Source organism: Hippocampus guttulatus, chromosome 7 (assembly GCF_054856545.1).
Source record: "Hippocampus guttulatus isolate MCC_2025c chromosome 7, RoL_Hgut_1.0, whole genome shotgun sequence".
Classification (NCBI taxonomy): Eukaryota; Metazoa; Chordata; class Actinopteri; order Syngnathiformes; family Syngnathidae; genus Hippocampus; species Hippocampus guttulatus.
The window spans coordinates 19,134,041-19,158,565 of NC_141267.1; the positions used below are offsets into that span (position 1 = coordinate 19,134,041).

Below are 24,525 nucleotides of genomic sequence, written 5' to 3' on the forward strand. Positions count from 1 at the left end.
ACAAGTCTGTGGAACGTTTTGTATTGAAAGGCCACCACTGCAATTGTTTCCTCGTCAATTACAGGCTGACATCATGTAAGCAAACGAAGCTTCATACCAAAACACGACGCCCTCCCCATCCTCCGTTGCCCTTTTTCCCTTTTGAAGTGCCTTTCATCCCAATTATTTGTAGTTTTCCTTTCTTTTTTTTTCTGGCTCCACATTTAAATGCTAAGGAGATAATTGCGAAGGGATTGTTGTGAAAGCACAAACAGAGCGGAATGGTGCAGCCTGAGGGTGGGAGAACCCCTACAGAGAGAATACTGGACCGTTTTAAAAGCACCCCCCACCCCCTCAAGGCTACATCATGCTTTCAGGCATGCTGGATAATGCAATGGGGTGCTGACGTGATTTTAAGAGTTTAATAAATAGAGGAAATTACAAACTATTGATGAGTTCAAAGGGAACAGTAGACATCGCCATTTTTAATGAATTGAGTAAAATTGTATTCTATTTTTTATTTAATGATTCTTTTTCTTCCTAGATTCAATCTAGTCGTTTTTATTTTGGATATTCCAACTTCATATAGATTAAGCACCTCAGAAGCTAAATTTGAACAAATTTGCAATTCCTCACCAAAAAAAACTACAAAAGTCCGAACGGTTCACATAGTCATATTACACTATAATGGTTTGTATTGTGCTTTGTACTTGAAATGATTACAGGTGAGGGTACTATAACGACAGTCTCTTGAACTAACTCTTAACCCTGCAACTGTGAACTGTACTGCCAAGTAAATTGGTCCTTTCTTCACTCACGTAGACAAAATCATTGATTCATGTTTTTCTAAAAAAAAAAAACGCTCAATGGCAAGACTGTTTTGTGTTTTTTGTTATTGTAAAGTGTCCTTGGGTGTCTTGAAAGGCGCTTATAAATAAAATCTACTACTACTACTACTACTACTACTCCGCCCAACTTTGCTCTGTTCACCATGCATACCACCACGTGCATTCTCTGTTCCAGCGGTGTCCTTAATCTCTTCGTTCTCAAATTCTGCACGACACTTGGTCGATTTAATTTGGAATTTTCTGAGTCAGCTGTCTTGTTCGTTGGTGCTAACCTCAAGATCCTGTCAGCCCGGTTCATAGCGACAAATCATGGGGAAGAAATCGTAGAATCTGCGGACTGGATCATTTAACATCAATTTAATTGATCGATGAGTTTTATGCCATCATCTCTCCTGGATTGATTTGCACAATTTTGATTTACATGACATTTTACGCTCACTTTCAAGCACGATCAGACTATAACAGGAGTAGACGACAGAAGACACACATATGGGCTCGTGAATAGCTTCAGTGGAAACGACACTAGCTGCAGTAAAGTGCACTTGTTGGTTTCTGAAGTAAGAACATTTTGGATGGTCTTAATATAGGAAATTGTATGTCTTGGAGACAAGAAAATAATGTCAAGTAAAAACAAATACGTGAAAAGAAAAAAAAAATTTAACCCTTATATATTTAAAATGTGAGTTAAATGTAAACAAAACAAAGATATCCAAAGATTATAAACACAAAATATTTGTATCTTTGGATTTTGTTTATTAACGTTCTTGTTTCATTCATTGTTTCGTCATCCATTGACAAATAAGAGATGCCAATGATTGGTTGCAGCCTACAAGTTTTGCTATTCCACTTTGTGATTAGCTGAAATTGTCTGTCAACCAAATTCCTCCGACCCCCAAATCATTCCGTTTGGCGCCTTGCTCAATTAACTGGAGATGCCAATGATTGGTTGCAGCGAAGTCAAATTTCACCATCCCACCCTCTGATTGGGTGCATGTCACTGTCAATCAAATACTTAGTCCTGAACCAATCAAATACTTAGTCCTGAGCCAATCATTGGGTTGGCGGTAGGTGGGCAGGGCTATATGACGTCACCACGGAAGCATTTTCCTGTTTGTTTGCTAACATAATAAACCTCGCCCTCGGAACTTGCCTCCATTATGTTGTATTTTCATATCTTTTGGCAATGAAGCCGCTTCGTCTCTGAGTTCCTTTGCAGTCACTCGGGGGTCGTCGCTGCCCGTATGGTGCCGCGGGTCTGCGTTACGACGCCGCCACTGGGCTTCTTGCAGTGTGTGTGGCCTTGCAATTCAACTTGTTTACTCCGTCGGTCATGTTTATTTCCTGAAGATGGCGGCCAGGGGTACACAGTAAACTAAATGACTGTCAGAAACATCGCCTCCATTTGTAACATGGTGAGTACTAAGTGCTCGGGTGTCTGTGGCGCGAGCTGGAGTACTCTCTTCATGTTGACCTGAGCGAGGGTTTGTGGTGTGCGGTGACCGAAAGTAGGCACTTAAAGCCGAATACGTGGCTGACTGGGGTCCGTTGAATATGACCGATAGCTGTTGCTCTGTCGTTTATCGTGTGTGTGTGAGAGAGAGAGAGAGAGCGTTAGCGCCTTATGGTTGTGTGAAGTTTTCACCAGAGGGCAAGAGAAAGGCACCACTGTACTGAATCGTCATCCGTGCTTGTTCAGGCACTCATGCTTCTCCCGGTTCGCTAAAACCCACCATGCCGTCACGATGACGTAGTGACGTAGGATGACCGGACCATACCAATTTTAGTTAGTTTCTTTAGTTTGCGGTGGAGGAATTTCCCTTTTGTACCACAAAACGCTACAAACCTATGTTTAAAGTGTAGAAAATGGTGAAACGCTGTACTTGGTTGATCGTTTTCTAGCAAGTAAGCTAGATTCTAGGTTGACTTAAAACAATTGGACTGTTCCATTTTTTGATTGTGCATTGTGTGGAGAACATTTTATTCATGACTACGTAAGGTTCCAAAATCAGTCAAATGTCAAATTTTGGCCATTTCCTACTTCCTGGTTCACACAATGGACTGTACCAATATTGGTATTTTGAAAGGGAAGGAATAACTCAAAACATCCACCAAAAGGAAAGTCAAGTTTTACTGAAGTGAAAAAATTTGAATCTTGTGTTTGCTGTTGTTCTTCTTTATTGTCTAGGCCACCTCTTGGTTTACCAAGGTTAATGCAAGACCACTGAATTTAACCACTTTTTGGTTTGAAGATAATTGGACTCAACCCTTCATTTTGTTTTTGGGGAGAACACCTTAATTGTAACTAAACTTGGAGAAAAAAAATTATGAAACTCCATATTTGTTCGACTATTTGTCACTTAGCAGGCTATGTTGTGGTTGGATTGGACTCTATCCTTTTTATTTGACTTTTTTTGCTTGAATCTTAAACACTCTTATCTGTCCACGAGTCTGTCAGGCTCCTTCCTGACTGGATGTTCAAAGCTCTTGCTGCTGATAGAAAAGCAAACAATGAATCGAGAGACAGCGATTGATGTAAATGTGCGCTAATGCTATTCCTTTCCCCCGGATCGCTGGCACAAAAGCTCCATTCAACATCTTTTGCTTTGACGCTCGGAACCGAGCGCCACGGGCCGTCAAAGGCGCCCGCCGACTAAATTGTCGGCGGTGTCGTCTCAACAAAGCCTCGCTTTGAGCTCGCGGAGGGAAAAATCCGACTCGAAGCAGAGATAACGCTCTGGCCTGGCAATCATGTGTAAAACACACCTGGACAATTTAGACCGGCTCCGTTTTCGTTTATCCAATGAACGGCAGTCTGTGGGAAAGACTGTCATGGAGATCTCTGTCGAGGTCAAATCTTCCTTATTTTTGGTTGTTGTCTCTCTGCTTGCAGGGCACCAATGCCTCCGCACTGGAGAAAGACATCGGCCCCGAGCAGTTCCCCATCAATGAACATTACTTTGGTCTGGTCAACGTAAGCATCGACACAAATACAGTCGTTCCTTCGGATACGAGTTGAAGTAGTTCCGTGCCCACATCCGTAGCTCAAAACAATCGAGTCTAGTTTTACTGTTTTTGTGCTCTCTACTATCTACATCATTAAACATGCCCAGGTCAATTTGACCCAATTTCTGCTCCTGAACGGAAAGGGAGTGTTTGTTCAATTTGGCTTCTTTAAACCATTCAAGTAAGATCTTTGAGCCGGAATGCACTAAACATGTTTTGATATGCTTAGTAATGGAGTTGCTAATCCACATGTGGATGGACAAACGTGCCCTGGGTCAGATTGACCCGGGGGGGGGGGCATTCTTACTGTTTCTGAACAGAACGGCCGTAAGAGGAAGGTTGAACGCATCTCACGGGTTGCCGTCCTTTGGCTTTGATTCCTTCCCTGCAGTTTGGCAACACGTGCTACTGCAACTCGGTGCTGCAGGCGCTCTATTTCTGCCGGCCGTTCCGCGAAAACGTGCTGGCCTACAAGGCCCAGCAGAAAAAGAAGGAAAACCTGCTCACGTGCCTGGCCGATCTCTTCCACTCCATCGCCACGCAGAAGAAGAAAGTGGGCGTCATCCCGCCCAAGAAGTTCATCTCGCGCCTGCGCAAGGAGAACGGTGAGGCGGCATGAACGTTCACACTTGTTTCTTTTTAAATGTGTTTGTAGTACAGGGATTGACATTTAAGAAGTGTCAAAATGGGTGCAGATTAAAACGCCCCCCCCGCACCCCCTCTCCTGATTGTACCAATTTTTCTCTCTGTTGTCAAGTTAAAAAAAATAAGAAAAGACAATTATTGTAAAACAACCAAATGTTGTGCCTTTAATTGATATTTAGTGCACTGAGCATTAAGGGGCTCAAAAAGAAGCAATTTTTTTCATTCCATTTTTTTTTTAATTAATCGGTTATTGGAATTGACATCAGCCTAAAAAAAAAATACCTATTGCTCAGGCTGTAATGCTGTTATTGAAAAAAAAATCAAATGTGCTCACTTCAACTGTAGGATACTAACGTAATGATTGAAAGAAATGAAATCCAGCGGCAGCAGAGGGAGAAGAGCCAGATGCAGCCCCGGAGCCACAGTTTGCAGACCCATGTTCTCCAGCCAGCAATGATGGCGGACGTTACCGCCACCTGCAGGGCGCACATGAATTGTACATTTCTGCGTGGCTAATTTTCTTTCATAGGAGCCTTTCCCGCATCTCAATTTCGGCGGCTTTCTGACAGGCTAAATGCGTAGGTTTTGTAATCTGGATTTTCTTTTCTTGCAGACCTTTTCGACAACTACATGCAGCAGGACGCCCACGAGTTCCTGAACTACCTGCTGAACACGGTGGCCGACATCCTGCAGGAGGAGAAGAAGCAGGAGAAGCAGAACGGCCGGCTGAAGAACAACGGACCCCCCGCCGACACCGAGATGGCGACGACGACGGCGGCGGCGGCCGAGAACAAGACGGAGCCAACCTGGGTGCATGACATCTTCCAAGGCACGCTGACCAACGAGACGCGCTGCCTCAACTGTGAGACGGTAGGTGGCCATCAGGGAAAATTGGCTTCATTCAAGCGGAGATCTTTTTCATTTCGTTGGCATTCGGCAGGCGGGAATTGAATTCCTTGTACGCAAGGAAATGGGGAAAAAAATGTATTTCGAGTAAAATAAATGTTTGTTTTCTCCATTGTGTTCATCATCGATCGTAAAATGTAAGAAGCAGACCGAATAACGTTATTTTTTAAATTAAGTTCAGTCATGGGTGGGACGAGTGGAAAATCAAATCAAAATAAGCAATTTATATATTCATTGAATTTGTATTTATTTGGTTGTTATTATTAATTGAATTTTATTTTTAAAATAAACTGCTTAACCTCGGATGGGACAAGCCAAATGTTGCAATAACTTTAGTGACATGTATTGATCATTTTTCAAATTTATTATTAAATATGTGAAATGATTGATTGGAAGTTACAAAATAAAATAATTTTACACCATTTTTTTTAAATTAGAAAAAAATATTTTTACTATAATTTATTATTTGATATTATTGATATTTTATTTCCAAAAATTATGCAAAATTCATTATATGAAGTAATTATTTCATGTAATAAAATTCATTCATAATATGCATTTAAAAATGTGAATTATTTGAGTGAAATAAAAATGAAGAAAAAGTTTATTTGTACCAGCATCTCAATGTCAGTTTATTTATTCGAAAATTATAAAATAAAAAAATGCTCATGAGATCAACAAGTTTACATTTAGTTTAAGTTTAACTTTTTTTTTTAATTAATTTCAATAAGGGTTAACTATAATATCATTCTTTATAAATACATTTAAAAATGACAGAATTGTTTCATCAAATCAAACGGTATTCATTTTAATAATTTTATATTGTATTAAATAATTGGTGACTCAAATAATTTTTTAAATAATTGTTTATCATTAAAATTAACTATTATACTTGCATTTTAATTGTTGTTAATTTTTTATTTTTTTAACCTCATCTGGCCCATCTGTCCGTTTCCAAAATCCAATTGAGTGTCACTTGAATGCCAAAGTTTGCCCGCCACCGTCTGAGGCTTCCCTCAACGTCTTTACCAGGTGAGCAGCAAAGATGAGGACTTCCTCGACCTTTCAGTGGACGTGGAGCAGAACACGTCGATAACTCACTGCCTCAGGTAGATTTTATTTTGAAACGGCACAGAGTGGGAAAAGTAGGTCAGATTGAATAACAGCCCCCCCACCCTCATGTTCTCTCCGCAGGGATTTCAGCAACACGGAGACACTGTGCAGCGAGTACAAGTACTACTGCGAGATGTGCTGCAGCAAGCAGGAGGCCCAGAAACGGTCTGTGAACGCAGCTCGGTCACTCACGGGCTCCTCCAAATAATTTACCATCAATTCCAGCCGTACTTTTGTCGGGGCTGAATTGATTAGTCACAGAACTCGACTCATCTGGGCCACCCACCTGCGTCTTTTGCGGTAGGATGTGCGTGAAGAAGTTGCCCATGATCCTGGCGCTGCACCTGAAGAGGTTCAAGTACATGGAGCAGCTGCACCGCTACACCAAGCTGTCGTACCGCGTGGTCTTCCCCCTGGAGCTGCGCCTCTTCAACACGTCCTGCGACGCCGTCAACCTGGATCGCATGTACGACCTGGTGGCTGTGGTGGTGCACTGCGGCAGGTGAAGCGCGCGGCGGACGATCGGCCGACCTTGTGCTCATGTCGGATCAACACGTGACCGCGTCGACACCGAAACTTGTCAAATATCAGCCAAGAGCATTCATATTAACCCTTTCACGCACTTCATGTAACCTGATCACATGATAAGCTGTCCCTGAAAGGGTTAAAATCGCATTTCTTGACCTCTTGTTATTTTCTTGGCCATGAAGTGATGACTTCAAAATTAAGTCATGTTTTGACAGAGTTGCGTAAAGAGCTGAAACTGAATCTCGCCCACCAAGCAGGAATTTCAACTTTGTCAACGTTCCGTCAGCCACGCACGCACGCGTCCGTTGCAGTCCGCCCCGGGTGGACGACTGCCTGACATCGCTGTGTAATGGAATGCTCGCGTGTGTTCCTTTAGTGGTCCAAACAGAGGGCATTACATCACCATCGTGAAGAGTCATGGTTTTTGGCTGCTGTTTGACGATGACATCGTGGAGGTGCGTCACCCTCTTTCTCTCTTTGTTCTTTTTTGTACACGAGCCATGTTTGTCTCATCGGTCAAAAAAACGTCCCCGCAGAAAATCGACGCTCACGCCATAGAGGAGTTTTACGGACTTACCTCAGACATCTCCAAGAACTCAGAGTCGGGCTACATCCTCTTCTACCAGTCCAGGGAGTGACTCCCCACCCCCGCCTCCTCGTCGTCTTCCTCCTCCACGTGTGACAACACAGCCCCTCTTGAACTTTTTAACTGACTTCGCCTGCATCTGAGCGCACTTTATGCAAAGCAAAATACTCTACAGAGGATGGTGTATAAATTGACCCATTCTCCTTCCTCTCAATTCCTATGCATTTTTTTTTAGGGTTTTAAAGTGATATTTTAATTTTGGAAAACTACCTAAATATGGGATCAGCCGACACGGCACATGTACAAGACATTCTGCGGCTGTAGTCTCTTATTTATTGAACTTATTTATTCCTGCAACATAGCACTAACTGTCAGAGACGAGCAACACTGCAGTTTTATTTTTGTAATTTTATTTTATTTTTTTAAGCGTTTAGTGCAAGACATTAGCATTGTCCCTCTTCAAGGAGGCCATCGAATTTGGGCTTCCATAGTTTTTTTTTTCCCATCACTTTTAACTGTTTCTGTTCATTCGAACACTGTTTGTTGCTCATCAATAAACATAAAATATTGAACCTCGTGGGACCTTAAGACCTTTACATTGACGTTAAAAATCCTTCCCTATGTTTAATATTGCACTTTTAGTCCACGATTTTTTGTAGCGCCGAAAAAAAAGGACCATGTATAGTAAGGCATTTTTTACCGAAAAAAAACGACCATGTATAGTAAGGCGTTTTTTACCGAAAAAAACCCCGACCATGTATATAGTAAGTCGTTTTTTGCCCAAAAAAACGACCATGTATAGAAAGGCGTTTTTAACCGGAAAAAAAAACGACCATGTATAGTAAGGCATTTTCAGCCAAAAAAAACGACCATGTAAAGTAAGATGTTTTCAGCCGAAAAAAACGACCATGTTTTGTAAGGCGTTTTTAGCCGAAAATAAAAGACCATGTATAGTAAGGCGTTTTTAGCCCAAAAAAGGCCATGTATAGTAAGGCGTTTTTAGCCAAAAAAACGACCATGTATATATAGTAAGGCGATTTTTACCGAAAAAAAAGACCATGTATAGTAAGGCGTTTTTTACCGAAAAAAAACGACCATGTATAGTAAGGCGTTTTTTTACCGAAAAAAAACGACCATGTATCGTAAGGCGTTTTTAACCGAAAAAAACGACCATGTATAGTAAGGCGTTTTTTACCGAAAAAAACCCGACCATGTATAGTAAGGCGTTTTTAGCCGAAAAAAACGACCATGTCTATTAAGGCGTTTTTAGCCGAAAATAAAAGACCATGTATAGTAAGGCGTTTTTTACCGAAAAAAAACGACCATGTATAGTAAGGCGTTTTTTACCGAAAAAAAACGACCATGTATAGTAAGGCGTTTTTTTTACCAAAAAAAACGACCATGTATAGTAAGGCGTTTTTAACCGAAAAAAACCCGACCATGTATAGTAAGGCGTTTTTAGCCAAAAAAACGATTATGTATAGTAAGGTGTTTTTTACCGAAAAAAAACCGACCGTGTATAGTAAGGCGTTTTTTCAGCCGAAAATAAAGACCATGTATAGTAAGGCGTTTTTAGCCAAAAAAACAACCATATATAGTAAGGCGTTTTTAACCGAAAAAAACCGACCATGTATAGTAAGGCGTTTTTTTGGGCTAAAAGCGCCCGTTTTTTTGGTCGTTTTTTTCGGCTAAAAACGCCTTACTATACATGGTCTTTTTTTTCGGCTAAAAACGCCTTACTATACATGGTCTTTTTTTTCGGCTAAAAACGCCTTACTATACATGGTCGGTTTTTTTCGGTTAAAAACGCCTTACTATACATGGTCGTTTTTTTTCGGTAAAAAACGCCTTACTATACATGGTCGTTTTTTTCGGTTAAAAACGCCTTACTATACATGGCCTTTTTTTGGCTAAAAACGCCTTACTATACATGGTCTTTTATTTTCGGCTGAAAACGCCTTACTTTACATGGTCGTTTTTTTTGGCTGAAAATGCCTTACTATACATGGTCGTTTTATTCGGCTAAAAACGCCTTTCTATACATGGTCGTTTTGTTCGGTAAAAAACGCCTTACTATACATGGTCTTTTATTTAGCTAAAAACGCCTTACTATACATGGTTGGGGTTTTTTCGGTTAAAAACGCCTTACTACACATGGTCGTTTTTTTCGGCTAAAAACGCCTAACTAGACATGGTTTTATTCGGCCCATACACAAATGAAATGAACACCACAGGTTAATTTTTAAGGATTTTTATTGATTTTAGAAGCTTTCCCTGAAAATTAAGGACTATTAAGAACATAATCTTACAACTTCTTTTTTCTGGATTTTTATTAACTTTAAGGACCTGTGGGAACCCTGACATAAATGGAATAGTGTGTAGAAAACAGCAACAATATTTTTTTAAGATGTGCTCAAGAGTTTTGCGTCTAACCGTGTGCCGTTTTTCCCGCTCGGTAACAAAACGTACTGTCTTGTGATTGGTGGAGAAAGCGCTTCTGCACTGGCTTTGTCAGCTCTTCACTGGGACCGTGGCGAGGAGAGCGCCACCCAGTGGAAGAGATGATAGTGACGGTGATGACGATGACATAGAGATGTCTGATTGGCAGTCATCTGAAAGAGTATTTTACTGGCTATGAGCTACATGCTAACGCACAATCTCAATAAAAGTGACCATCAATGTTGTCTGCGGTTATCATGTCATTGTGACGTCATTGTCATTTAAGAGTAACATCTTTTAAGTAATCGTAAAAGTACATACATGGTTTCAAATAAGGGTTTGAATTTGAAACTAGGTTTTCAAAGTAGGGTGTCAGACGAGAGTTAGGTTTTCAATCTCGGATTAGGGTTTGAAAATAGTGTGTAAAACTCAGATTAACATTTCAAACGAGAGTTAGGGTTTTAAAGAATGGTTTCAAACTCTGGTTTGAATTTTAAACTAGAGCAAGGTTTTCAAATAAGGGTGTCAAACTAGGGTTACAGTTTCAAATTATGGTTTCCAAATAGGGTTAGGGTTTCAAATTAAGGTTTTAAAGTAGGATTGGGGTTTCAAATTCGGGTTTCACACTAGGTCTTTGGTTTCAAAGTAGGCTGGGGTTTCAAATTAGGCTTTTATAGGAGGGTTTGGGTTTCAAATGAGGGTTTTAAAGTAGGGTTGGGTTTTCAAAAGAGGGATCTGATTTCAAATTGGAGTTTGAAGCCAGGTTTCCCATTTCAAACAAGCCTTTGTAGAGGCCAGGGTGAGGTTTCCAAATGAGAGTTTGGGTTTTCAACTTGGCGTAAGATTTTGAATGAGAGTGTAAAACAAGGTTACGGGTTCAAGTGAGGACTTTGTGAGGGAGCTGCCATCATTACATCACTGCATTGTAATGAGTCCATCAGTCGCTTGTCTGCTGCAGGTCACCTGGTGCGTCAAGTGTTCAGCAAACGTGTGTGTGTGTGTGTGTGTGTGTGTGTGTGTGTGTGTGTGTGTGTGTGTGTGTGTGTGTGTAGGCGATGCGTCAGGGAAGGTTTCTCGGTACGTCCCAGGAGAAAAAAAACCACGGGAGGCTGATTGTCATGTTCATTACTTCACAGGAGAAATAAAATTAATTTTCTCAGAACATACATGCACACCCATGCACACACGCACGTACATAAACACACACACTTTGTTTTTTTCATGCCAACACCACATCAGCTCAAAACGTGAACACGTCCCGGCCATGTAGTAACTTTGGAGGCTCACACCCGCACAGGTGACTTATGACCCCAACAGCTGGAGTTGGCATGCATCACAGCAACTTCAGCTGTGTTTTACTTTTTGAGCGTTCAGCATCAACTAGCGTCAAGCCACAGCAGTCCACTGAGCTAAACCGAGCGGACCCTCACCGAGGAAGAAACGCCGCCCGGTCACAACAAGTTGACGTCCGGCAGCCGGGTCATGACCGCCTCAGCGGCTGTAATGACGTGTTTGAAATGGCCAAGTGGAAAGTGACACACCTCAGTTGAACTGTGATCTGCCTTTCTTTCATTATTATTATTAATGACAATGATTGTCGCAAAAACGGTGCCAGGGACACTTTCGTCCATTCCCAATCGCACAAAATCATAAAAAACACGACACAAATGAAATTTGGACTCGAGTGCACAGCTGAGCAATAGGTAACTGTGTTTACTTTTTCACGGCTTTTTACTTTTACACCCTTGACGACAGACATCTCTACTTTCTACTTCTTATTTTGCAAAAAAAATCAAATTAAATGACGTGCCCATTTTCTTGGCCTCTTTTGATTGAGCAGCACCACCACCTGCTGTTAAAATAATGAACTGAACCTCCAGCATCGTGGAAAGACTGATTCCTTATTCAACTTTGGATTCGAAAATAATTATTTTGTGTAGTTACTATAAATTACGTCGTGACTTATATATAGCGACAATCAGAACAATTCAATACTGTTAATCGAAACATTGTGACATTTTCCAACGTAAAATAATTACCTCAATAAAGTTTGGGAACAAGGTTGACATTTTTATTGCAACCCCCCCCCCCCCTCCAAAACTAAAAAGCACACAAAAATCGTTATAAAAGTGGTACATTCACGCTACTGCACCTAGCTTGATAGCAAGCTAATCGTATTACGTCTACGTGGCCAAAAATGCAGTACTGTGGTTTCCTAAATGTCATGTTAATACACAAGCTATTTACATCATAAGTGAGGTAATGCATATTGTGGGCACTTTGCATCAAAGCAATTAAGGGGAAATAAAACAAAGAAAGATTATACATACTGCATATCAGTCACTGTGATACTGGAGGGGTTAAAGTAGGCGTTTGAGCATTAATTAGCTAGCCTTCGTATCCAGCTCAAGGTTCATATCAAGAGTGCACAATTACATGATGGACAAAAACCCTAAGATGGACAAAAAAATGCCTAACATTGACTTTAGCACCGAGTAGCCGTTGACATAACTGCCAGGCTAGCTTGCCTCCACTTACTGTGCGGCCTCCGGTCACACGGATGCAAAGTGCGGCAGATATTTTCTTGCGTGAGATGTAAACTGACCAGTCCAATCCGTTTTTTGGTTTTTTTTGTTTTTTTAAATTCTGCATGGTCAAAATCTACTTCCTGTCATGGTTCCAAAAAGAATTCACAGACAGCTGGCGGAGAGAGCGTCCGGAGACAAGCTTCTCCCTTTGTTAAATGTCTGGAAACATCAAGTCAAGAGCAAAGGGAGACTTCAGCCAAAAAGTATTAGAAATATGCATATTAACGTAATCTCATGTCACATTTATAAAAGCCATCATTACTATTGAAAATATTAAAACGCAGACAAGAACAGCATGCTACTCTACCATCTACAGTCCCGTTGCTAAAATAGTTTAAACTCTACAAGAGAGAACTACTAATTCCAAAGACTGTGGGCAGATTAGATTGGCATGGTAACACTTATAGCCATGAATCTAATTGGACAAAATATTTTTACAAATCTGACATCCATCGACATGTACTGTAAACGTAACATCTATGCTAACTGTCGTCTATGGTGCTACGTGTTGTGCTGTTATAGCACGAAGCTAGCTGACTTTCATTTGATGAAATGAACTGGTTGGGGTCTGGATTGTGCTGTTGAAAATTAGACAATGTCTAATTCTCGTTTATTTTATGCGTGAGATTTAAAGTAAACTTTAACCGACAAAACTGCCACTGATTTCAACACTTGTCCATGAGAGGCTTCTTCCCCCTCCGCCATACCTTTTAATGATACTATACAATAGTCTCCCAGGCACTACGGAATATTTTGAAAAGTTTTTTAACACGTTGAAGTGTGTTTTAAGTGTGGGGAGAGGTGCAACTATATTTAAAAAATGAACAGGGTTTACTGTGGGTGGATTTGTGAATAGTGAAGCATGCATAGGCGAGTCTAATGGCAGATAGCATTCCAAAGGAGGTTTCGAGCCTCTACAGAGAGCAGTAAGACTATTTGAAAAATGCGATCGGTACCATTACGGACACTTACGAGATTGCGAGTTGGACTGAGAGACTGGGAGCGCATGAAACTGATTGGACTTCTGCTCCACTGGAAACAAATATGAAGACAGATCACAACGTCAGAGTGTCACTATCTTAACTGGCACTCGGGTTACTTTCAAGTACCACAGCTCCTTTCTTGGTCACGACTTCGCCCTTGGCGCGCACGGTGCCACCCTGCATCAGAGCGGGCCACACGTGGTACAAGACCAACTGGGCCGAGAGGTCCGAGTCGGGGCTGCGACGGTACCTGTCGGGAAGAGAGGATTCAATGATTGTACTTTCACAAGTGTCGGGAGTTCTGAATCAAATGATTCATGATTTAGTATTTGTTTTAATAGGTTTTAAAAATTCCCCCATAAAATTTAGGAGGGGTGTTGTAGATTCTAAATTAATTAATTTTTTTAATATGACAATTTTTTTTTATGTCACCATATCTTACTGTTAGTACTTGACAGTCTATAAATGTGTTATAATGTGGACCAAGAACAGCGATTTATTTCCTACACTCACAGTTTGAGGGAAACTGGTAAACCCTGAAGTAAAGGAGAAGGAAATGCTAACTTCCTTAGCATGAGCTAGTCCTTTTGATCTACTCCGCATGTCAGTTGTACACTTTGGCGCCATACTTGTTGCTGATGAAAAGTTCCCCGTCACTGGCAAAGGCCAAGTCGATGGGCGGGTCCAACGTCTGCATGGTGAAGGCCAACTTGCACGTCTCCCGAATCAACGGGCTGGCCACGGAAAAGTTGACTTTTGGGATGCAGGCGATGCGAGGGTTGAGGTTCATGGCGCTAAGTACTTCCTGTTGCGGGGTGAACACAAAAGTCGCAGGTGCACACTAGCCTCTGATGATGCATGACATGTTTCTGTTCCTTTTTACCTCGACGCTGTTCTCCACATCGTAGAGGTCCTGGTTTCGGACGATGTAGTCCACCACAGTGTCTTCCAGGCTTTCGGGCCCAAAGTGACATGAGGATAAACTTTTGCGAGCGCGCAGCCTGAAGAGACGGTGAGCCAGTTTCGCTGCCTTGAAGGACTCCTGATGTGTGACGACACACAACAAACAAATACATGTTAAAACCTCTTTCTGGACTGCAGTGAAGGGGAAAACTCCTGGTTTGGAATATGGAGAATTTAGGGCACACCTCATATGTACAAATGTCAATGTTGATGTTGTTTTACAACCCAGGCATTGTGCCAACAGACTGAAATTGGAAGAAGGGTTAAAAAAAAAATCAAAGTCATATAAGGCATCCGCCCTTCACAGTCCACTGTCATAGTGACTTTAGAGTGCCTCGTAGTCAACTGTGAGTGTGCAAATTTTACATTTTAAATCCGACTTGGACCTCAGTTTCAGGTTGGTGTGGCCATTATCGAGTGCCTCGTTGTGGGAGAGTGTAAATGTTACACGATGACCTTGTAGTGTATATTCCAACACATTCAGTCAACATGAAAACAAAACATGAAAATGTCTCCCAAGTGGCCAAAAATGGCCTCGAACAAGATAAAAGGAACGTAACATTATTATTGTGACTCTTACCACTACGGCAATGAAGATGATCCTGCGGACCGTCTCCAAGTCATTCAAGTAGCCCTGAAACTGTAACTGCGCCTCCTTACGCTCCTCATTGTACAGGTCACTGAAGCGCGACACCACGCGCATGAGGCGGGAGGAGCTGGTGAGCTGCGACCGCGGGGTGGTCTCGGATCTCAGGGGGGTGGAGTTGCAGCGGACGCTCGACGGAAGCCTCACGGAATTGCTTCTGGCCAGCCTGTCAAAGGTGATTTAAGGCATGAGTGATTTGCTGGATATGGACTGAAAGTTTTTATTGTGTGTGTGGAGTAGCGTGATCATACTGTACCGCTGTGAGCTCAGATATGACACTTCATCCCTCAATTTTGACCTCTGACGCTCATAGTCGTGATAGGAATCCAACTTCTGCTTGTAAAGGTCCTTTTGTAAGTGTGCTGCTCTCAAGCTAAAACAAAACAACAACAAAACACAATTATGGATTAATACAATGCCAGGGGGAAATCATCGAATGGCACATTTGCACAACAGATACTCTCACCCACCACTGAGAACTTTCAAAGGACATATTCATTCATTCATTCATTTTCCGATCCGCTTTATCCTCACACGGGTTGCGGGGGGTGCTGGAGCCTATCCCAGCCGTCTTTGGGCGGTGTACACCCTGAACCGGCAGGCCACACGGATACGAACAACCATCCGCGCTCACACTCAATGTGAAAAAACAATTTGGAGTCTTTAATCAGCCTGCCATGCATGTTTTTGGAATGTAGGAGGGAACTGGAGAAAACCCACGCAGGCATGGGGAGAACATGCAAAGTCCACACAGGAAGGCCAGAGCCGGGATCGAACCCACGACCTCTGTGAGGTCAACGCACTAACCACTGGCCCGCCAGGCTGACCGGCATATTTGGTCTTCCCAAATAATTTGGATGTAATTATTTGTAATATGTATAACGTAGATGGAAACATATTAGTTCCGTGAACTAATAGTACCTGGAATATTTCCTGGAACTTTAGGTCTGAAGGGGATTTTGCACCACAGAAATGTGTTCCAAATTCCTAGACGAGGCCCCCAGAGCAGTGTCCTTTCTCTCCTTCTATCAGGAGCTATTTCACAAAATTTTAGGGGGGAGCACTATGTTTTTTGTTTTTTAGAATAACACGGCGGGCATGATAAAACGCAACTCGTGTGTGTTTCAGTTACTCTTCTTTCAGTTGCAGTAGTTCCTCTTCAGTGGTCTGTAGGGTGGTGGCCGTTTTGCTCTTTGTCTTGTTCAGATCCCTGTGAGCATCATTCAGCCTGGAGAAAACAAACACATCCTTTATAAGTACTGCATTCCATTTCCGAACCGCTTGATCCTCACTAGGGTCGCGGGGGGTGCTGGAGCCTATCCCAGCTGTCTTCGGGCAGTAGGCGGGGGACACCCTGAATCGGTTGCCAGCCAATCGCAGGGCACACAGAGACAAACAACCATCCACACCCACACTCACACCTAGGGACAATTTAGAGCGTCCAATCAACCTGCCATGCATGTTTTTGGAATGTGGGAGGAAACCGGAGCACCCGGAGAAAACCCACGCAGGCCCGGGGAGAACATGCAAACTCCACACAGGGAGGCCGGAGCTGGAAGCGAACCCGGTACCTCTGCACTGTGAAGCCGACGTGCTAACCACTGGACTACCGGGCCGCCCTACTGCATTCCATCCATTTGTTAATTTTCTACAGCACGTGTTCACTTTTGGGCGGTGGATGAGCAACCACATAACTGTGCTTTTAAGTCTGCTAGCGCAATGCTAACATAGTCACAATGGTACCAGTAATAGCAAAGAGGGCAACCATCTTGGTACTGGGTAGAACTTTATCAATTCTAGCAACACTCATAAAACACAACCAGGTGAAAGTATCCCTCTAAAAACACCTTCCTGGCGTGAGTAGTTTTACTTTATTTTCCTCATGTGCCAGACTCACTCTGCCTTAACCGAGTCCAGCTCCAGGCGAGTGGAGCAGAGCTGAGACTCCATCCACTGCATGTCGCTCATGTTGCCGCTAGGGAGCTCCTTAAGCTTTCGCTCCTTTTCTGCCAAATCCTGGTGAGCGCACAAAATTGTGTCCATTTAGCATCATCCGCCATTAGTTTACTTTAAAGGTTGATGTGACCTGGAAAAGACTGAAATCGGTGTCTTTGTGGACAGGAGGTTGCAATGGTGAGAAACAAGCCCCCAGCCATGGAAGCAGGCGCGTTTTTAGCGTGGAAACTCCATCTGTGTGTTGACCTGAGTCACAGGGAGAGAATGGATGTCAGACAGTTAATACGCATATAGATACAGTGGATATGAAGTCGACACACCCCAGTTGATGTGCCGATTTATTTCAAAATGGTTCCCCCCTTCATGTGACTTATAAACTGTATAACTCAATTTTTAAAAAATCTTCTCAACAGATGGTTGGCTGGATGGCTAGCTGGCTGGCTGGCTGAATGGATGGATGGATGAACCTAGTATTTGGACAGGGGTGTGTAGAGTTTTTATATCCACAACACCTTATGTAGAGTGGTTACCTTCAGCAGCAACCGAATTAAGAATCGCAAAAAGCTGTCCTTGGATTTTGGCCGTAAATTCCATCATCTCACAGCACCGATTCATGTTCTCGTCACAGGAAATCACCTTGGGGAGCACAAACATTGCTCTCATGAATGAGAGAGAGAGAGAGAAGGAGAGAAAGAGAGAGAGAGAGAGAGAGAGAGAGAGAGAGAGAGAGAGAGAGAGAGAGAGAGAGAGAGAGAGAGAGAGAGAGAGAGAGAGAGAAAAACATAATAGTGTTGACTTTTGATTGCTTTGAGCATAGAGTTCTTTTTTTTTTTAATGCTGATATATTGGTGATGTTTAACACACAAAAATACTAGAAACAGTACAGAGCTATACAATGAAAATTATAACTGAATATCATAATGGATGTAATGTTTTTTTTCATTTCCTTTTTCTTAAATTCAACAAAGAATCATTGAGGGCAAACCCCCTGATTTACGTTTCTGCATTGTTAAAACCGTGCTTGCGTGGATTTTCTCGAGGTACTTTGGTTCCCTCCCACATCACAAAAATATGAAAACATGATTGAAGACTATTAATCAACTATAGGCGGAATATCACGTGACCAATCCGTAAAACACGTTAATGGCCTTTCTGTGTATCCCGCGATAACTCAAATCGAGTACGAGTTGATGACAGGATAATTTATAGCCTAACTTGCTAACATTTTGTTATCTTTATGGCTAGTGTCCCCGGACAAAAGATAAAAACGTATATAATTTGTATTCAGTCTAATGTCCCGATAGTTGCAATAGTTACCTTACTTTTTAGCAAACAAAACACTAGAAATAATCTTGACAAAAGCACTTCCGGTTTTGCGTGAACAAAACAGGAATTAGCCGAGAGTGAACTATCTTTAAATATGCTCTTTGGGAAACGTCACTCGGAGGCCATGGAGACTTGTTCCTATAACAACCAAACTCAAATTGAAAATCTGTAAAGTGCTAAATAACCGTATTTTGTGACTTTAAAAAATATTTTACGCGCGCACTAAAAACACGAGTTAATATGTCATTTGAAGTCATACCATGACGCAAGGCTAGCGCCATTACGTCTATACATCATGACGTATACAGCCCTATGTCAGGTTAGCGTGAAGTTTAAATTCCTAAGGAACTTACATGATAGTCTCTTTGCCATTTCTCCAACCTGTCCTGTAAAACGCTGAAGCAGGACTGAGTTAGCAGGGTGTTTAAAGCATCCGCCATATCTGTGCTCCTTGGAGCAGCGAAAATAACAAAACAAACAAACAAAAAAACTCTCCTCCGTTTTCGTGAGTGAACGAAGAAAAACAACAAACGCAAAGAGTTGTCCCCGCCTACAGGTGAGGCAACGTCACGTCATCTTCTGCTGGCCTTTATTTCACAGCAGCCGGACTCCTCAGACGGAGAATGTGTGGCCGGTGATGTGCTTTTAATCCAATTTTAATCATTCCATAAAGGTAGTTTACCTGTTAGTTTGCTAGTTCACCATTTTAAGTGGTGACATGACGAAAATGAGCTCCATTTGGATGCTGTCCTCAAGTGTGTATCGAAAATGGACACAAAAAAAATGTGAAAAAAAATCACACACCCTCAAATTACGCCGAATGCTTAGGTTAGTAACAAAAATACACCGATGTGGTAATCAAACAACTAAATAATTAAATAACTAAACGTAATAAGAACAACAACAAAACACCCGAGCTGCAAGTAAATCTAAATGCACTTGGGGGCGTTGTTGACTCTACACATTTCGACCATAAAGCACTTATTTGCAGCTGTTAAATTAATGGATTAAATGCATTTAAAAATAATGTTAAACTAAACATTTTTTCCATGCAACATAAAGTTTAACTACGCACCTACTACAGTAGGTGACAGTGTCACTCATTTATGTATTTATTTACGACAAATTAAATTAAACTTTAAATCTTTTATGTGACAGACTAAAAAACATAGTTATTCTTTGATGTAATTTGACCTATATTTCTTCTTTTGTGTGTTCGTGTGTGTTAATAAAGTTATACCCGCTATCCATAAGTGTACTTCTAACAGTTTTCTAGACAAATGGTATAGTATTTATTGTTGCGGCGGAGAGCTGGGAGGAAACAAAATGTTTTCTCCTTCCTAGTGGGGGTATAACACAAAACAATTGAGAAGCATTACTCAAATGGAAACTTCTGTATAGTTTGTCTTTTTATGGCAAAAAAATGTCTCCTTGTATCTACGGCTGAGTATGAATATGAGATGGACGATACTTTTAACATTAGATTAATGCAGTTGCTCAAAGCCTTGAAGAACCACAGAATTATATTATATACAGTTTTACAGTTCAAAATCATCAAATAACTTGATAAAAATGAATACAAGGTCTAGTTTATTGTCCGGGTTTTGGAAACTATGAACGTCTATAAAATGTGGTTTGCTATTTCTGGGATCCTCCTGCCATTGGCTAGTTGGATCGGAACGTACCATCTTCCAGAAAAGAACATCACATTATTTGAAACCTCCTAGTCGACACCACAGCTATTCGATTGTTTCTGTACTTTGCATTAAAGCGACACAGCAGTTAATACATTTCGCAAAACACGATAAGTTTGGATAAGAAGAACACTAAGGCGGTTGATGGTGGTCCCACCCCCCACGCACTCGCACTCCGGTCGGAGAGAGAGGGAGGGTCAACATGGCGTCTGAGCAGGTCCGTTATAGTCTCAATTTATTCTTATTTTCTCCTTTTGTGACACAACTTTGTGTGTACTAAGGGGACAGTTACGCTCGTGTGTGTGCTGCGCCCGAGACGCTTCGTGTTTAAGGCAAGCGCGCTGTCATTCCAGTGTAATAAACACTGGCCTTCTGGATCGTAATTGTTTAATAAAAAGCTGTGTTGCATGCCAAATGTTGACATTTACCAGTCTTGCGTGACGAGGAACTAACCCTAAGAGCGCCGATAAGTAACGGTTTAATAGATCTGTTTTGATGCTAAATTGGGAAGGGTGTATTTTTAGCGATGGCCGCACATGCAGGCTGGCTGTCTCATAATACACGCATATCAGCACACAGTTTAATGAGAATTTAAACAGGGCTGTTGCATTGATTCATTGGTGTAATTGTTTAAAAGAGCCGTTGTCAGTTTAGAGAATAGAAGTTCACATATGTCTAAAGTAGAAATGCATATCCCACAGAGCAGTGGCGGTCCTAGTTTTTTTTCCGTACGTTGCAGCCCCCCAGTATGATTTTTCACATCTGGCTTAACGATGTGTGGTTAACATTTGTTTTGTTTTTTTCCCCCCCAGGAGAGCGCCAACGGGCCAGTGAAGAAGTCCATGCGGGAGAAGGCCATCGAGAGACGCGGCGCCAACAAGGAACACAACAGCAACTTCAAAGCGGGCTACGTGCCAATCGAGGAGGAGCGTCTGCACAAGACGGGTCTTCGCGGGCGCAAGGGCAACATGGCCGTGTGCGTCATCGTGCTCCTCTTCCTCCTCGCTTTGATTAACCTCATCGTGAGTACACTGGTCACAAAAATGTAGTGCCCCCCCCTTTTTTTTTTTAAATGAAGAAAAAAAGCATATCTAGACACAGTAATGTGGTAAATAAATACAGTGATTGGCTTTTTTTTTTTCAACACTTGTCAGGTATGCATCCCATTCAATGTGTCTGCCACTTTGCTGTTGTTCCATTCAGATCACTCTGGTCATATGGACGGTGATCCGCATCGGTCCAAACGGATGCGACAGCATGGAATTCCACGAATCGGGTCTGCTGCGCTTCAAGCAGAAGGCCGACATGGGCGTGGTTCACCCACTGCACAAAAGCACTGTCGGGGGTCGCAAAGACCAAGACCTGCTCATCGTTGGCAACAACAACCCGGTAAGAGGAAACGAAAACCTCCACCTCAAGAGCAAATCAGTGATTCACGTGGGCTCCCTCTAGTGGTACACTTAAGAATTACAGCTGAAGTGCAGTTACACTTGAAAGTTAAATACAGCTGAACTGTGCTTTTTCGTTCAATACTTTTGCTGTTAGTCATTAAGAACTCCTTTTTTTTTAGATCCCACTTTGTGTCAAAAAGTTCAGCGACCACTGATCCAAATGTTAAATGTTTGTGTTGTTGTAGGTGGTGTTCCAGCAGGGCACCTCCAAGCTGAGCGTGGAAAAGGATAAGACGTCGGTGGTCAGCGACACCGGGATATCATTCACAGACCCCCGCACCCAGACCACTTTTTTCAGCACCGACTACGACAACCACGAGTTCCACTTGCCCCAAGGTGTCAAGGTGCTCAGTGTCAAGAAGGCCTCCACAGAAAGGGTAATTGTCTCAATAACCATCTAAGCAAGGCTCATCCTATATCATCTTTGGTTCCAGGTACCTTTGGTGCTTGGTACACACAGTTCAGGTTCTAATTTGACCCGGAAAAGTTCCCATGAATAAAATTTTCTCTAATGTCACGTCAGTTTGTACTCGTGTGTTATTTAGACTCGTTTGTTAGCTAAGGTGATGAAAAATAAGGTGAAGGTGGTTTCTGTTAAACAATTTCACGGTTGAATATAATTGTTTATGTAACATTGGTTCATCCTGACTGTGCATATTTTTTTATGCTTTATGATCCTCTCTGTTTGAACTGCTTTCCTGCTACCTTGTGGCACCTTATGCATTTACAACTTATTCGAGGGCTTCCGTTATTGGCAGATTCTTGTTATTCAGTTCCCAAACATACAAGGTTCTTCAAAAAGTTCCTGGTTCTGATCTAAAGGAACTTTTAGTCCTTGCTGCATGTACATTCGTTCCAACTGGTACGTATGGTCTCGCCGCCAGATCACCAGCAATGCCGCGTCGGACCTGAACATCCGCGGGGACGGCAAGGCCATCATACGCGGCAACGAGGGCGTCAACATCATGGGCCGCACCGTCGAGTTCCGAATGGGCGGCGACATTGAGCTCAGAGCCGTAAGTCGAAGCGCACGCAGTCGCGTCACACTAAAACCCGCGACGCAGCTGTTTCTGAGCTTCTCTGTACGTAAAATGTAAACGTGTCCTTGCTCGCAGGAGAACAGCATCGTGCTGAACGGCTCGGTCATGTTCAACGCCACGCGCATCCCCAACTCGGCGGGCGACATCTACTTTGACGAGGGCGTGGAGCGCTACAAGCTGTGCATGTGCGCCGACGGCACGCTATTCCGCGTGCAGGTCAAGTATCCCAACATGGGCTGCCAGACCTCAGACAACCCGTGCCGAAACACCCACCAAGGACTGTAACCCCAACCCATGCCTCCCTATCACAAAAAAGAAGGGGAAAAAAACTATTTGTGGATTACATGATCACAGGCGTTTGGAAGATGCAGTGTTTTGTTTTACCATCCAGTATTTTTATTATTATTATTTATATCCTTGAGGGTTGCACAGGGACTTATTTGGCAGCTGTGTGTGCGTGTGTGTGACGTGTTTACTGACCACTAAGTGATTAGTAGGATTTATGCACTGCAGTCATGCTTAAAGCTCTCAAGCTGTCAATCATTACATTGGCTTCACGAGAAGAGTTTCATATAGAAAAGATAGATTGTGCTTTACACTAGCCAGACATCTGTACAATCTTAATGAGCTCATACGGTCAAAATGTTGCACACGGCTCTCACAGGTACGATCCGGTTAATCGATCAATTCACCCTCCTGTTATACCGCGGGTCAAATTGGACAGTTAAAAAGAAAAACATTTGGATCCCAAAATGAAAGATCAGATTAAATAAATCCGTAAACTCTCCGGGCCCTTTTTTTTGTTCTTTAAATTATATATATTTTCCCAAAAAAAGAAAAAAATGTGTCATTTGATCCATTCTGCACTTATACTGCTTGCCTTAGTTAAAAAAAAAAGTTAATTACTGGATTTTATCATATTTTTAAATTTTATTTCATTTTGCAGGTCAAATCAAGGTGTCTCAAGAAAAATCGAAGAAAATAATTTTTTTGAAATAAAAATTCTCCTGATGGCCTTATTTTTGTTCTATTAAAGAAATCTTCACGGCCCTATTCAAATGCCAGATTTTTGTGACATTAAAAATAGCACGATTTTCAAGAAAATGTCAGGAAAAGCCTACTAGAACATCTGAAGTTCACTTGAGGTTAATCAAAGACACTTTAAATGTTTCCGGGTGTATGCTGACTCAGTAAAAGAAAGTGAATGTGATTGGTTAATTCTGCACACCCCCATAACTCCAATGATATAATTTCATTTGTTTATTTTTATTTACCCCCTCGCCCCCTTTCAAATATTTTTTCATCAGTTAAGCTGAGTATAGGTCACATTAATGGAGGAAAATGTTTTGAAATGCCTCATCTTGGTCTTGCTTCACAAAAACTTGGTATTTGAACAGAGATGTGTCCAATTTTTATATCCATTGTGTTTGGATTTTGTTTACGTCTAAAAATATCCAGCACATTTTTCTTTTTTTAATGACTAAACATATCCAGCACATGCATGTTAACCCAAGAACATTTTTTGTGTTCTCAAGAACCAAAACATAACAGGAGGGTTAATACTACCAAATTTGAGTATTATTTGGATTTTGTACAATCTCAATGAGGATTGATGGGAAAATGTGTAACATTTGCTTGACAACATTGTGGTGTGTTTGTTTGAATAAAAACGTGGCGTGTCAGCGTGCTGCTGCCTCTTATCTTGTGTTTTGATTAAAGGTCTTGGGGCGTGCGCGTGCTCCATTTGAAAACGACGGCCTTTTATGATGGAATAGAATCCGGGCTCGGCCGTCAGGAACGCACTTATCTCGACGTAAAAGGGGAAGACAGT

The 24,525-nt window shown here is 42.0% G+C and overlaps 3 protein-coding genes across 6 annotated transcripts; 2 read left to right on the forward strand and 1 right to left on the reverse strand.

The window, feature by feature from the left end:
- The first annotated feature begins 1,917 nt into the window (after positions 1–1,917).
- Positions 1,918–8,180, forward strand: usp46 (ubiquitin specific peptidase 46). 3 transcript variants are annotated; one of them, XM_086116365.1, is made up of 9 exons: positions 1,918–2,239; positions 3,718–3,798; positions 4,222–4,435; positions 5,089–5,345; positions 6,414–6,490; positions 6,576–6,659; positions 6,799–6,960; positions 7,399–7,477; positions 7,559–8,180. In XM_086116365.1, exons 1-9 carry the CDS (start codon positions 2,204–2,206, stop codon positions 7,658–7,660), a joined length of 1,092 nt encoding a protein of 363 aa, XP_085972491.1. In that variant the 5' UTR covers positions 1,918–2,203; the 3' UTR covers positions 7,661–8,180. The 3 variants fall into 3 exon arrangements, with proteins under 3 accessions (XP_085972491.1, XP_085972489.1, XP_085972490.1); XM_086116364.1 differs by having other exon boundaries at positions 1,919–2,239; positions 6,799–6,996; XM_086116363.1 differs by having other exon boundaries at positions 6,799–6,996; positions 7,399–8,180.
- A 3,965-nt stretch (positions 8,181–12,145) lies between these two features.
- Positions 12,146–19,061, reverse strand: spata18 (spermatogenesis associated 18). Of its 2 annotated transcripts, XM_086116726.1 has the most exons (12): positions 18,863–19,061; positions 17,714–17,819; positions 17,314–17,429; positions 17,125–17,243; positions 16,360–16,455; positions 15,484–15,600; positions 15,162–15,393; positions 14,502–14,660; positions 14,248–14,423; positions 13,745–13,868; positions 13,608–13,667; positions 12,146–12,794 (listed from the first exon to the last, which is right to left on the reverse strand). In XM_086116726.1, exons 1-12 carry the CDS (start codon positions 18,947–18,949, stop codon positions 12,738–12,740), a joined length of 1,449 nt encoding a protein of 482 aa, XP_085972852.1. In that variant the 5' UTR covers positions 18,950–19,061; the 3' UTR covers positions 12,146–12,737. The 2 variants fall into 2 exon arrangements, with proteins under 2 accessions (XP_085972852.1, XP_085972851.1); XM_086116725.1 differs by having other exon boundaries at positions 12,146–13,667; positions 18,863–19,060.
- Positions 19,062–20,258: 1,197 nt separating this feature from the next.
- Positions 20,259–24,381, forward strand: sgcb (sarcoglycan, beta (dystrophin-associated glycoprotein)). The gene is made up of 6 exons (XM_086116701.1): positions 20,259–20,420; positions 21,016–21,225; positions 21,407–21,592; positions 21,840–22,031; positions 22,539–22,670; positions 22,770–24,381. The coding sequence occupies exons 1-6, from the start codon at positions 20,406–20,408 to the stop codon at positions 22,977–22,979; spliced, it is 945 nt and encodes a 314-aa protein (XP_085972827.1). The 5' UTR covers positions 20,259–20,405; the 3' UTR covers positions 22,980–24,381.
- Positions 24,382–24,525: the final 144 nt, after the last annotated feature.